The 14,400-nt window shown below is 40.8% G+C and overlaps 2 protein-coding genes across 2 annotated transcripts in view; one reads left to right on the top strand and one right to left on the bottom strand.

Moving 5' to 3' along the window:
• Window positions 1–14,400, top strand: part of LOC101470943 (scavenger receptor cysteine-rich type 1 protein M130) — a 254,258-nt gene that overhangs the window by 128,379 nt on the left and 111,479 nt on the right. The gene's annotated exons all lie outside the window — the stretch shown is intronic.
• LOC106675366 (antigen WC1.1) overlaps window positions 793–14,400 on the bottom strand; it is a 43,883-nt gene continuing 30,275 nt past the window's right edge. Inside the window, exons 8-15 of the mRNA XM_014409715.4 lie at window positions 11,494–11,769; window positions 11,037–11,363; window positions 10,137–10,421; window positions 4,980–5,285; window positions 4,616–4,903; window positions 4,073–4,399; window positions 2,504–2,595; window positions 793–2,424 (exon numbers count right to left, since the gene is read on the bottom strand). Coding sequence (XP_014265201.3) covers window positions 2,374–2,424; window positions 2,504–2,595; window positions 4,073–4,399; window positions 4,616–4,903; window positions 4,980–5,285; window positions 10,137–10,421; window positions 11,037–11,363; window positions 11,494–11,769 — 1,952 coding nt within the window. The 3' untranslated portion in view covers window positions 793–2,373. The remainder of the gene's footprint in view (window positions 2,425–2,503; window positions 2,596–4,072; window positions 4,400–4,615; window positions 4,904–4,979; window positions 5,286–10,136; window positions 10,422–11,036; window positions 11,364–11,493; window positions 11,770–14,400) is intronic.

Below are 14,400 nucleotides of genomic sequence, written 5' to 3'. Positions count from 1 at the left end.
ACTCAGCAGTCCATCTGCATCTTAAGGATAAAGGACACTCTTTCGAGGATGCTAACGTTCACATTTTGGACAGAGAGGACAGATGGTTTGAAAGAGGAGTGAAAGAAGCCATCTATGTCCACTGTGAGCGACCATCTTTGAACAGAGGCGGGGGTTTACGACACCAACTCTCTGCCATCTATAATCCAGTTTTGAGATCCCTTCCCAGACGCCTTAATGAGAGCAACAGGACGGTCAAATGTCGCTGATTTTACTACAGAGCAGGACGGATTGTAGAGTAGCAAACATCAACCGAAAAGTCAAAGGAGCTTGCAAAGAAAAGCGTCTGGACTTCTTTAAGTTGCTTGAAGACGTTTCACCTCTCATCCGAGAAGCTTCTTCAGTTCTAAGGTCAAATGGTGGAGAGTCCCAGATATAAACCTAGTGGGAGTGACCCCCCACAGAGGGACAAAAGGACCCCCTGATGATCCTCTAATCGCCTGAGCCAAGGTGTGAAACTGGGTGTGGGTCCCAATCAGCCAGAGTTTCAGGTGTGTTCATTGTGAAACCTGGCCCCACCTTATCATGCGAATTCCTGAGGTCAGATGGCCCAGGATGTGAGTGGGCGTTAAAAGTTATACAACCTATTTAAAATCTAAAACTTAAAATTGTCTGTAGCCTGCTGTTGTTACCACTGTCCTGTTTGAAATGGATACTAACTAGCTAACTGACTGAATGCCCATTAACCTTATAACTGCTGTTGTGTGTGTGTGTGCGCGTGTGTTTGTGTACAGAGAGACAGCCAGGTTCATAATGGATATAAGGAGGTTTTATTTTTTTTAAAAAGAAGCCACATTCAGGTAAAAGTGTAAAATCAAATGATCCGTCAATCAAGAATAATGTTGGATCAGTGTTTCAATGTTTATATCTTTTAATAGATGTTCATGTGGTTTGGTTATTTGCCTTTTGGTTGAAAATACACTGAGAGAGGACTTTTTGTTAGTGATCTTAATAGTATTCTTTTCATATTAATGTAATTTTTCATCTAATTGAATACAATTAGAGCGAGGAAAGAGGGGAACGTGAGGAGAAAGTACAAGGTCAGGAAGAACCAGGTAAGAAAACAGACAGGAAAAGTGACAGGCAAAAAGAGAAAAAACCTGATTTTACTCAAACAATCTGGAAGTTGTGTTCTCCCTATATTAAAGCTGCTGTACAGAATCTGCAAAACAAACTGGGTTGAAACATTTTTGACCCTCTTTAAAAACATTCCAACATAACATTATCATTGATTGGGGAGATTAAAATTAATGATATATTTTTATGTAGTTCAGCCACAACTCTAATAAAACCTCAGCCAGTAATAGGTAGGCCAACTTTTGGACCGTCCAGTTGTCTGTATGACTGCTGCAGTACATACATCACATTTGCGCACTATCAGAAAGTGCCAAACAGAGTCCTGGTGGAGTGAGGAGCTGTAAAGAGAAGCAGATGCTCTGTTTATATTCTAAAAATGTTTTAAGCTTGTTTCAAAGATTCTGTACAGCAGCTTTAAATGTTTTCCAAAAGCACACATACACTTATCAGTGTTTCTCAAACTTCTCACAGTGTCAAGCTCTCCTAAGTACCACTATGAAAGAATGAAACCCATAAATCTTACAACACAAAATTAGTATTATTAAATTAGTAAAATTAGTGTCTGCAGTAAAGATTTATTTGTAATAATTTATTCTGTTTTGGGAGTGTTTTTTTATGTATATGTATTATATTATACATACACATTAAAAGTAAATCTCTGTCCAAACAATGCACTCAGTTTACTTTTTACTCACTATGAGCATCACTCATTATTCTCCCCCAGTAATTAAGGTTAGGATATGTATTTTTTTTTTTATTCCGATCCATTCTTCAGTTGCAGCATTTAAATAACCTTGATCAGATTTGATGGTTTTGTTACAGACTTTTCAAAAAAGTGTTTTGCTTTTCTTTCACAAATATGGGGATTAAATTGTGTTAAAATGTATAAAACAGTGATGTCATGTTTTGAGACGAGGACCCAGGCACAGAGAGACTTGATGAATTTAAGAATCTTATGATTTATCTTGCCTGGCTGGGCAGCTCTCTGGGTGCTCAGCACCTCCAAAGCTCTAATCCTAGAATCGCCCCTGGTTTGTTGGATGACATTGTGCTTTCCCCTCTAGTTTTAAATGAAGCAATACATCAGTGAAGTGAGTACACAAGTTTATATTCAATAGAAAACTGTTGTGTTAACTATTATGATAGTCATTTTTCAGAAATTCAATTGGATTTGAGATGAGCTTCTTTGAGGTCCTCCTCTCCTCCCTGGCGACTTTCATCTTCAGCTGATCCTCCTTCTCCGTGATCACTGTAGTTCTAGTAAACCACGTCAGTGTCCTTTCTGCTCAGCGTCTGCTCCCTGCTGGCCTGCAGAGACATCACAGATCAGACTGACTGCATTGATCCTCTTGTCAGTTCATTCTCAGCAACAAAGATGTTTCAGTACCTTCCAGCAGAAATAAAGGGCAGTAATCACAATCAGGAGAATCAGCAGCAGGATGACTCCTGTGATGGTATGAACTGTTGGAGCTGCTGGAGCTGTTGGATGGAACAAAGTTTAATGAGTTCAGTAGTTTAAATTATTACACTGAACCTGAATAAAATATTTGATTGATCTCTGAGAAGAAACAGTCATTTTTACAGCTGTTCAGATATAAGAATATTAATATAAGAATATGTGAAATGAAATATGTTAATCAGACTAAAAATAGTGATACATCTCTAATTTGTTGAAAGTGCAAATATATCTTCATTGAAATATTACAAATATAATTTGAGACACTGTACTGTGGTATAGAAAAAGTATTTGGACAGTTTTGTTTCAGTACACCATCACAGGGGATGTTTAAATGAAATCATCAAGTTTAGCTAAACAGTAAACTAAAGTATTAACCAAGTATTCAATTACAAACACTTTAATCCATATTTTCAGAATGCTCACGAATTGGTCAAATATACGGATTGTTTTTTTATACTCATAATAATCCTTTGCAGTCACTGGCTGCCTGAAGTTGAGGACCTATGAACATCACTCACTAAATCCTGGATCCCCTCCCTGAGATGCTCTGCTTGTGGGTTATTCTGAAAAGTTCCTCTGTTGTGCTGACATTAGGTGGCTGTTTTGGTTGTTAAAGAATCACCCATCTTTTTTCCTTTAGAAACTCTTGGGCTACTTTTTCAGTTTGCTTCGGCTCATTATCCATTTTCACCGTGAAGCACTTTTTGGTTTGTAGGGATTAAGTGAACCTAAACATCAGTCCTGAGACCACTGCGGTTTTGACAAATGAAAACTCTGGAACGCAACATCAGGTGTGGGTCTTCATGCACGCCAGGATGGCCCTATGTATCATAGTAACAAAGTGAGCTATTAGCAGATTAACCCTGGTTCTGGGTCCTGAATGAAGTATCTGAGTCTTAGCTAGGTGTAGGAAGTACACCTGAAAATGGCTGAGGGGTGCATGATAGATGAGATGAAGCTTGTATCTTTCTCGCAGTTGACCGCACTCAGAACCAGACTTATCCAGGTGATGAAACATGATCTTTGCTCTAATTATAAGGCTCATACACAAAAATGAGATGCTATAATTTTTCCCGTATGTGAACTTTCCATATAACCTACACACACACTGAGCACGTTAAGTTTTTACAAAAAAAAAAAGTATCCTCAGAAAGCCCACTGTGTGGAAAAAATGGAGAGAACATCAAGCGACGATGAGCTAGTCCTGATCCTGGGTGCATGCCATTCTCAGGAGAAAGCGGCAGCAGGGAGAATTTTCTGGTCTGATCCAGCAGTTGAAGCTTTCATCCATATTTCAGGATTTCAGTGGGGTAGCAGATTTGGGACAACACATGAGAAGGAAGAGATGATTTCAAAGACCTGATTGTGAGCTATTCTGTGACACAACAAACAAGTGTTCCGCCATGTTGAACACTTTGACTGTTTCACTCTCTTCAGTGCCGTGATTGGTCAAATGTGTTTATATGCATCCAAAAAAATCAGAAAACTTCAGCTTACGTGAAACAGCAACAGACAGCTGGCGGCTCTCGGAGGAGAAGTTATGAGAGAAAACGTAGATGTGATAAACACAGCTGTAGTTTCCTTGGTGGGCGGGCACTGCAGCAGGAAACAGGAAGTGGGCAGAGTGATTGACAGCTGGCTGGGTGTAGCTGTATGCCGTGTTGGAGGAGGTGAAGGTGAGCTGGAAGGAACCTCCTGGGTACTGTGGCTGGATAGAGCAGCTGATGGTGAAGTTGGAGCGGCTGGACACCTGAAGCCCCTGCTGCTGGGCCTCAAAGACCCCATCCATGGAGGATGCATGGATGTTTGGCTGAACCAGCAGGTCTGTAAACACACAGATTCTACAAGGTCACCTTACATCAACCTTTCATTCAAACAATGAGCACCAAACACAGAGCATAATGCTTCCTGCAAGTGTGTCCTGGAGGGTCTGAAGCTTTCTCAATCTTTACAATCAAGACCACTAAGCAAACATTATATTCATGACAGAAAGCATGTGACAGGTATAACTGTCATGGATGATGTCAGTGGTGAGCCTACCTGAGCAGGTGAAATTCATAATCATTAAAGAGTATTCTGATGTTACACACTCCCTCAGAGCACATCCAGATTGAACGCAGTCAGGTTTGACTCTCCAAACAGATCTGAGCAAGGACTCATTTCTAGCCTCCACATAATCAAGGGAACCACAGTGCAAATGTTCACAGATAACAGCTGCTTTGCCCAGGATCCACTCAGAAGCTTCCACTGGTCTCCAATCTCCCAGTTTTAGCTCCAGTGATCCTGCACAACGACTGGCTCCTCCCACCAACCTGAGATCATGAGGCTCTAACAGAAAGTAGAGAGTCATCAGTAAAAGAATAAAGTGAGTTTGACCACATCAAAGCTGCAGCTCCTCTTCTACCTGAGCAGGTGAGTCCAACAGCTTTGCCAGGTGAGCAGCTGTTTCTAGCTGAGCCTGAGCTTCTACAGTCCAGGAGAGCAGACTCATGGCCTCCACACTGGAACTCTTTGCTCCACACTGGAGCCTCCACTTCTCCATAGAGCGCCCCCTGGAGGACCGAAGGAGGCCCACAGCCGAGCTCCCTACAGACCACCTCTGCATCCTGCTGGTCAAAGTCAGCTTCACACACTGAGGACCAGCTCTGGTTAGACTTCACCTCCAATCTGCCTGAACACAGACTGGAACCATTCAGCAGCCTGACAGAGTCTGGAGACATCAGAGAAGATCAAACAGAGAGATCAGAGACAGCAGACACACAAGAAAAATATTTTTTTCTGAGACTAACTTGGAGGTTTTGTGACTGTGGGAGGAAGGCAGAGTAGCCACAGAGATACAGAGAGAAGGAACAGACAACCTCTGCATGGAAGTAGATCAACCTGGATTTGACTGGTGGTACTTTCACAGTTATATGGTGTGAAAGCACCAATAGAAAAAGGAGAACACTTAAAAAGATACTTCTTATGGGGGAATAACCTCAGCTAAGATGTAGGGCTGGGCGATATGACCCAAAATTCATATCTCGATATTTTTTAGCTGGATGGCGATATAAGATATATATCTCGATATATTTTTTAAGCCATAAAGTAAGAACAAAAAGAGAGTTCTTAGTCAAAGCTGTGTCCCAGATGTCACACAGGCACTTTTATTAACATACAGCACAGATGTACATGAAAAATTACTCAAAATTAAATTATGAGCATTCATTAAATAAAAATGCTCCATAAATAAAAGAAAACAAGGTTGTTTTTGTGCTAAACAAAGAGCTCACAATTGTGCAGTCAAAATGTAAACTAAAAGATGCTGAGCGTAATAACAAAGACAGACAGATTTCACAGCTGCTCTGTTCCCAAGTTTTACTGTGTGACTGATAGCCTGGAGTTTGAAATCCGCTTCATAACCACGTCTCTTACAGGTGCCATTTATGGTCCTTATACACACACAATAGGTAATATTACGTTGAAGCACAGTACGGATCACTCCGCGAAGCTCCTCGGTAGCCGTAATGCGCCGACAATCCATCAAGTGCTGCAGCTTCGTAGTTTACCAAAGTCGTACTAAAACATTTTTTGACAGATTGCTGAGCGCCGTGTTCCACATAAAATCGGTTCGCGGCCATCAAGCACAACCAGAATTCATACATAAGGCGCGCTATCAACTTTTGAGAGAATGAAAGGATTTTAGGGTTAGCGCGGTTAGCTCGTTAGCGCGGTTAACTCGTTAACACGTTGACGCCGTCCAGCCCCACGCATGGGGCGATGCGCAGTAACTCGTTAACGGAGATTTGCCGTGTCCATCTTGTCGCTGCCTGCACGTGAAGCGATGGGGGAGGAGGGGGAGTTGTCTTCAGTGAAGGCGAGGCGGAGTAACGTTGCGTAGAGACAAAAGTGGACGAAAGAGAGGCAAACTTGCGGCTCCACAACTATAATTATAACGTAACATAGACTATATCGATATAAAGGATATTGTCACATCTTATATCTCGTATAAAAATATATCGATATGTTTTAAAAACTCGATATATCGCCCAGCTCTACTAAGATGAACACTTCTGCTACCATTAGCCAAGTCTGATATCAATGTCACTAATCAACTTTTTATGGTAAATAAAAAGTTAACTATTGACCACTCCTACTGCAGCGCTCAATATGTACAATGCTTGAATATTTGCAATGATCTATTTACAAACTATTTACAAAAAAAAATAGTGATATGAATTCAGTTTAGGCACCCTTGATAATTTTCATGATTTTTCTTCATAAACCATTGGTTGTTTGGATCAGCAATTTCATTTAAGTATATCTTATAGCAGATGAACACAATGATATTTGAGAAGTGAAATGAATATAGGATTTACAGAAAGTGTGCCATAGTTACTTAAATGAAATTAGGCAGGTGTATTGGCACCCCAACAGAAAAATTAGATCAATATTTAGTAGATCCTCCTTTTGAAAAAATTACAGCCTCTAAATGTTTCCTACAGCTTCCAATGAGAGTTTGGATTCTGATTGAAGGTATTTTGGACCACTCTTCCTTACAAAACATAACCAGTTCAGTCAGGTTTGATGGTTTCCGAGCAAGGAAAACCAGGGGGTTGGGAAGCGCATCTGTAACCAGAAGGTCGCCGGTTTGATTCCCGGGCTCTCTGTCCTGGTTGTTGTGTCCTTGGGCAAGACACTTTACCCTACCGCCTGCTGGTGTTGGCCAGAGGGGCTGATGGTGCGATATGGCAGCCTCACTTCTGTCAGTCCGCCCCAGGGCAGCTGTGGCTACAACCGTAGCTTGCCTCCACCAGTGTGTCAATGTGAATGAATAGTGGTATTGTAAAGCACTTTGGGTGCCTTGAAAAGTGCTATATAAATCCAATCCATTATTATTATTATTACTTTAAGTCACGCCATAGATTTTCAATGCTATTCAGGTCTGGGGACTGAGATCCCAGAACGTTGTACTTGTTTCACTGCATGAATGCCTTAGTGGATTTTGAGCAGTATATGGGGGCCGTTGTCTTGTTGAAATATGCAGCCCTGGTGCATCTTCAACTTTGTGATTGATTCTTGAACATTGTTCTCAAGAATCTGCTGTTATTGACTGGAATCCATGCGACCCTCAACTTTAACAAGATTCCCAGTACCTGCACTGGCCACACAGCCCCACAGCATGATGGAAGCACCACCAAATTTTTTTCTTGGGATGCTGTGTTGTTTCCACCATGCATAGCACCTCTTGTTATGTCCAAATAACTAAATTTTAGTTTCATCACTCCACAGCACCTTATTCCAAAATGAAGCTGGCTTGTCCAAATGTGCTTTAGAATACCTCAAGAGACACAGTTTGTGACATGTGCGCAGAAAGGGCTTCTTCTGCATCACTCTCCCATACAGCATCTCCTTGTGCAAAGTGCGCTAAATATTAGAACGATGCACAGTGACTCCATCTGCAGCAAGATGATGTTGTAGGTCTTTGGAGCTGGTCTGTAGGTTGACTGTGACTATTCTCACCATCCTCCACCTCTGCTTATCTAAGATTTTCCTTGACCTGCCTCTTTGGGCCTTAAACAGAACTGTACCTGTGGTCTTCCGTTTCCTCACTATGTTCCTTATAGTGGAAACTGACTGCTGAAATCTCTGAGGTAGCTTTTTGTATCCTTCCCCTAAACCATGATGTTAAAGAATGTTGGTTTTTAGGTCATTTGAGAGTTGTTTTGAGGCTCCCATGTAGTCACTCTTCAGAGAAGATGTAGAGGAGAAAAACCTGCAATTGGCTACCTTAAATACCCTTTCTCATGATTGGATTCACCTGTGTATGTAGGTCAAGGGTTAGTGAGCTTACCAAACAAATTTTGTCTTCCAATAATTAGTGCTAAAGATATTTAAGTCAATAAAATGACAAGGGTACCCAAATTTACGCACCTGCCTAATTTAGTTTAAGTAACTATTGCACACTTTCTGTAAACCCTATAAACTTAATTTCACTTCTCAAATATCATTGTGTTCATCTGCTACATGATATATTTAAATGAAATTGCTGATCCAAACAACCAATGATTTATGAAGAAAAATCATGAAAATTATCAAGGGTGCCTAAACTTTTGCATACCACTGTATATCTTACATTGAGAAGGCTATTTGTTTTGGTTTTTTTTGGCAATTCAGATCAGCCAGATGACCAGACAGACAGTTGATGCAGAGTAACTTATAAATATTTGTATTTTTATTATGTTTATGGATATTCCCTTTGAGGTCTGGAATAATATCGTCTGTTGTGAAAATTCTCAGCCTTAAACATGCACAATGGGAACCATAGAGAGAACATTATGGGGATGGAATGTATGTGCAAATGTGTCTGCATAATGAGAATATATATCGTTTATTTTTCCTTGTAAAAAGTCTCATTAACATTAAAGGTCTCTTAAATGGAGACCTGGCTATGCAGGAAAAGTCATGGTCAACTTTATTTACATAGCACATTCCAAACGCCCCATGCTGCACAAAGTGCTTTTCAAACTGAAATGTAACTAAAATAAGTAAATTGAACAACAATGATGCAATAAAATATAAAACAGAAGGAATAATACAATAGGACAATAAAATAAACTAAAACAACAATAACTAGGACTGTTAAAAGAAAACATGTTTCAGTCAACCTGCGCTAAAAGCCAGACCATAAAAATGTGTCTTCAATACAGATGTAAAATGTTCCAGCATTTATACAAATCTAACAGTTAGAGGCAGACTATTCCAGAGTCTGGGACCTGCCACAGAGAAGGCTCCATCACCACAAGATCTAAGTTTAGACTGTGGAATGAATAGCATTGGATTTTAACCGTACCTCCTGGTTCTTTTTGGAGCAAAAATAAATAGACACTCAGAAAGGTAAGAGAGGGCTCAGCCATTTACTGATTTAAAAACAAAGAGTAATATTTTAAATTGGACCCTGTAAGAAACAGGAAGCCAATGTAGAGAAGCCAACACTGGGGTTATATGCGCCTTTCATTTTGTACCAGTCAGCGGAGGAGCAGCTGCACTTTGGATCAACTGCAGATGATAAATAGAAGCCTGGTCTAAACCAAAGTACAGAGGATTAAAGTTGTCTAGTCTGCACGTTCAAAGACACAAGCTGGCAGGTATGGCTTTACTTGGCTAGCGGTCTCAGATGAAAAAAGCTAGATTCGACTAATGCGCTCACCTGTCTACACAGTCTAAAGGAACCCTCAAGGCACACACCGAGGTTTTTAACATTTGTCTAGAAACTAGCATTAGCATTCAAATACATTGACAAGTTCAAATGAGGAGTATTTGGAGGTGCTCTGGAAAACAAAGGCTGTGTCGGGGTGAAGGTAATAATGAACCCTGGCTAAGCTGAGCTGTTAACACTTGTGGCCAGTCAGTCACTCGGGGATGTGACAGTGGCAACCAAAGAAGCTGCTGCTGGTTGTTCCACTGGACTCCTGAAGCTCTGCTTTGCCAGGCTGATGAAGATTGTCTGCCAGTCTAGGTGATTTATGCATCTACCTGACACATTACTATCAGTGTAATGTGATCATATTGATAGGCTTACCTGAGCACGTGAGATACAGAGAGAAGGAAGACAACCTAAGTTGTAAGCATTCTTTTATAGCTGATCCAGACTCAATGCAGCCGTCTTGGATCTTCCACACAGATTTCTCTGTGGAATCCTCTCGCCATTCTACTGAAATAGCAGAGCCACAATCCAGATGTTCACAGATAACAGATGCTGCCTTTATGGTCCAGTCAGAGCTATCCATTGGTCTCCACACACCCAAATGTTTCAATTCCAGCGTTCCTGCACAGCGACTGGATCCTCCTACCAAGCTGACAAACTCTGAGCAGAAAGCAGAGTGTCATAAGGAAAGAAGTAAAAAGATTTTTGAAAAGATTTTAATACTTGACTGCTGATGGCACTTCTGTAAATCATCACTCCTCTCTGAATACTTCTTGTAGCTGTAGTACTGAAGTATAGTTTAGGATTTTGAATAAAGCTCAGCTGAGGACTGAACTCTCTCTCTCTGCTTGGTTAGTAAGAAATTTTTATTTCAGCCTTGAAACATCTCAGTAACCTGACTCTGGCCTTTTTTTAATTTGTTTTTTAGTGGTCAGTGAGATGCATATGAGAAACACAAGTCCGCAGACTGCATATACAGAGTTAGTGGAACGGGAAGCAGGACAACCAGTAAACTTAAAGACAACCGTTACAGGAGTGCAAAAATCATAATCTGTCATTTTCATGTGTAAAAAAAACAACAACAAACTACTATATATGCGATCTTGTTTCCAATGAGTGTTAAGTTAATTACTAATGCATGTGATACAACAATGTTTTCTATTGACATTTATACACTTTCTATAATCTTAGTCACATAGGATGTTTCCAGATAATTTTCAGTAAGTTTAGATTGATATTTTTTCCAGACTGATATTTCATCATCTCTCAGCTTACCTGAGACAGTGACAGGCAGCAGGTGGCTCTCAGCAGTGAAATTATGAGAGAAAACGTAGATGTGATAAACACAGCTGTAGTTTCCTTGGTGGGCGGGCACTGCAGCAGGAAACAGGAAGTGGGCAGAGTGATTGACAGCTGGCTGGGTGTAGCTGTACGCTGTGTTGGTGGAGTTGAAGGTGAGCTGGAAGGAGCCTCCTGGGTATTGTGGCTGGATGGAGCAGCTGATGGTGAAGTTGGAGTGCCTGGATACTGTAAGCCCCTGCTCCTGGGCCTCATAAACCCCATCCATGGAGGATGCCTGGATGATGGGCTGAAGCAGCAAGTCTGTAAAGACAGTTGATTATTTAAGGTGAAGCAGGTGATTTCTGTCATTTCTTCGGAGAACTTAAAACTTAAAGAGGGAGGATTACCCTGAAATTCTGGCTGTCATATATGATGTCACACATGATCTTACCTGAGCAAATGAGATCCAGGGTGTAGTTGGAGGCTTTTGGTGCTGCACACTCACTTCGAGTAGTTCCAGACTGAAAACAGTCAGAGCTGATCCCCAGCACATCTGCAGGTGAGGACTTCGGTCTGATTACAGCAGAAACAGCAGATCCACAGTCCAGATGTTTACAGAGAACAGCTGCTTTCCTGAGGTCATAGTCAATTGCTGGTCTCCATTCTCCTTGATGTTTCAGCTCCACTGTTCCTACACAGCGACTGGCTCCCCCCAACCTGACAGACTCTGAAGAGAAACAGATCTGATACATTTGAACTGATATTTTCCTCTTTATATAACAAGGTTACTGTGAGAAAAAAAAAGATTACCATCAGACTTAGAAGAGAGAACTAATTTGTAATAACCATCATTAACCCCAAAAAGTTCACTCTGTTCATCTGGACTTAGCATTTTCAGTGGGAGAAACATTTCAACACTCATCCAATTGGCTTCTTTAGTCTCAGCTGATTACAGGTTCCTCCAATCTTATAAACATTACATTTGCACAATGACTGAAACTAGCCAATTAAATGAACAATGGGCTGTTAGTTTACGATCATTATCCTCCTAAGACCCGAACTCTTTCATGCATGCATTTTTCATTACATTGTCCTATCCCCCAGTCATGTCTGTCCCGTTTGTAGCAACTGAAAATAAAATAAATTCATAATTACAATAAAGGTCAATCAAATGGAGCAATATGGCAAGGCCATGATGATCCACTTGGTGAAATAACTCCGCTTGGCATCTTTCTTGGCCTTAAGACAACAATTCTGATGGCTAAAGATCCAAAAGGGACACAAAAAAAAAAAAAAAAAAAAAAGAATCAAGACAAGCCTCATTAAATTCTTATTAAGTTTTATTATTTTCATTTTAAGTGCTTATTTTTATTAGGTGTTGATGAAGTAGAAAATCTCTATTAGGAGGAAGGAAGCTAAGCCATATTTTTTAAAAATGGGAGGTGGAACTCTCCTTATCAGACCAAGTATTTCCAGAAAAAGCAACTTCCCTTCAACCTTGATCAAGAACACTAAGCATAACACTGACGCAAATATACAAGTGTGGAAATAAATAAAGCCTTCATCAAAAAAATTGAAATTCATGAGAAAAAAACACACAAAAAGGATATTTGAAAAAATGTGATGACAATGGGAAATTTTTATATCAGTAATGCACCCATTGATGTTTAAAGTGTTTCCCTATTCAATTTATCTAGAATTAGCCCCTATTGCAAACTGCGATGCTCCTCTCACGTGGTTTGAATCTTTACTGTGAGGAAGAGTCTGAAAAGTTAGATTAACTATATTTAAATTTTGCTTATAGGACATTGTCAATAATCTGACATTTGAGAAAGGAACTGAAGCTAGTTTCTTTTAGATGTTTCAAGAAGTTCACTTATTTTTTTCATACCAACAGACAACAGTACAATCCACGCAGAACCTTCTCAAAAGGCACAGTCCATTCACACATACTGCCCAATAACTATAAATGAACTACTTATATTTTAATATTTTGGAGAAACAAAAAAGGTAGAAACTTTTCTTCTAGTAATTAGCAGCAGACCAGACCTTCCTCTGCCCAGTTATCTCCTCTTGCTCAATTAGAGGGGCACCAAGGTATTGCTAAGCCTCCTCAGAAAAATTATTAGGCTTAGCAATATCTCCAGCATATCCAGGTCTGCCCAGGGCCTCCTCTCGAGGGTACATGCCTACACCTCACTTACGGGACATCCGGTATGTATCCTCATCAGATGCCCAAAGGCTAACCAAGCCTCATAGGTATCATTCTTCAGGTTGATGGTTCTTTTCATCTCCAGTCTCCACCATCTAGTTCAGGGCTTACCACCATGTAAGGTTGGTGCAGAGGGCTGCACGCTACAGCTCTCTACACATCCTCAACAAGAGTTGCAGAATATTCATTTAGACTCAGTGTTCCCAGCTTTGTTTGGAAGGCTGTTGAAGTTCTAATCGAGGTGGGACCTGAAGATCTTGTGGACTGGGGCCTCTGTCAGATGCTCCCAATGCTCACTATTAGGGATGGGTACCGATATCCGGTGCCATTATGGTAGTAACCAGACCGAAAAGCAGCGCACATTTTGGTGCTTTATTTTTCTTGAGATGTCACACACTTTGAATTCTAGCCAATCATTTTACCTTTCCAAGGATAGTAGGCGGGCCCAGGTACGTACGTTCTTTTAGAGCAGAGCTACAGATTAAAAATGCCCAAGGCGAAGCGGTCAAATTCTGGCTGTACTTCACAGCAAAAGATGCAAACTCAGCAGCCTGCAACAAGTGCTTTAAGGTGATACTGTGCAAAGGAGGTAACTCCTCGAATCTGATGAATCACCTGGCGACGTATAGCATTTTGTTAAAAGCCGAGAAATGCGCCGTATTTGATAGCTTGCTGCGAGACCTCACGCCGTGCACATCTACTGCGGGTGGGTTGCCTGTTATCGGACCCAGAGTTAGCAACATCCCCCCAAAAACCCGAAGAGTAGAGTCCTGGCCCGTAGCCCTGCCAATGTAGCAGAAATGATGCATGGATGATGATGGCAGCAGCAGCCGTTCTTCTCTGCGTGAGTAGCTTAATGTTGTTCGTATGTAAGCTAACCACGTTATTACATTAATGCACGTAAGGTGAACTAGCAAACACCGTCGTAGTTACATGCGGCTGTCTTCTTGTTTGATGGCAGATACTCCCTTCACACTGGCCAAAAAGGCTAAAATGACCAAAGAAAAAGAGGAAAACAGCTAAACATGAGAGGTTTTTGGACAAAGTTTGTGTTGATTGATTAAGCACTGCTTCCAGCCAAGAGTGATACCATAAATCCCCTATAGCTACAGAAGAGGCTAGCATTGTTATCTTTTTACAAAAAAA

Source organism: Maylandia zebra, linkage group LG7 (assembly GCF_041146795.1).
Source record: "Maylandia zebra isolate NMK-2024a linkage group LG7, Mzebra_GT3a, whole genome shotgun sequence".
NCBI classification, from domain to species: domain Eukaryota; kingdom Metazoa; phylum Chordata; class Actinopteri; order Cichliformes; family Cichlidae; genus Maylandia; species Maylandia zebra.
This window is presented reverse-complemented; position numbering and strand designations above follow the sequence as displayed.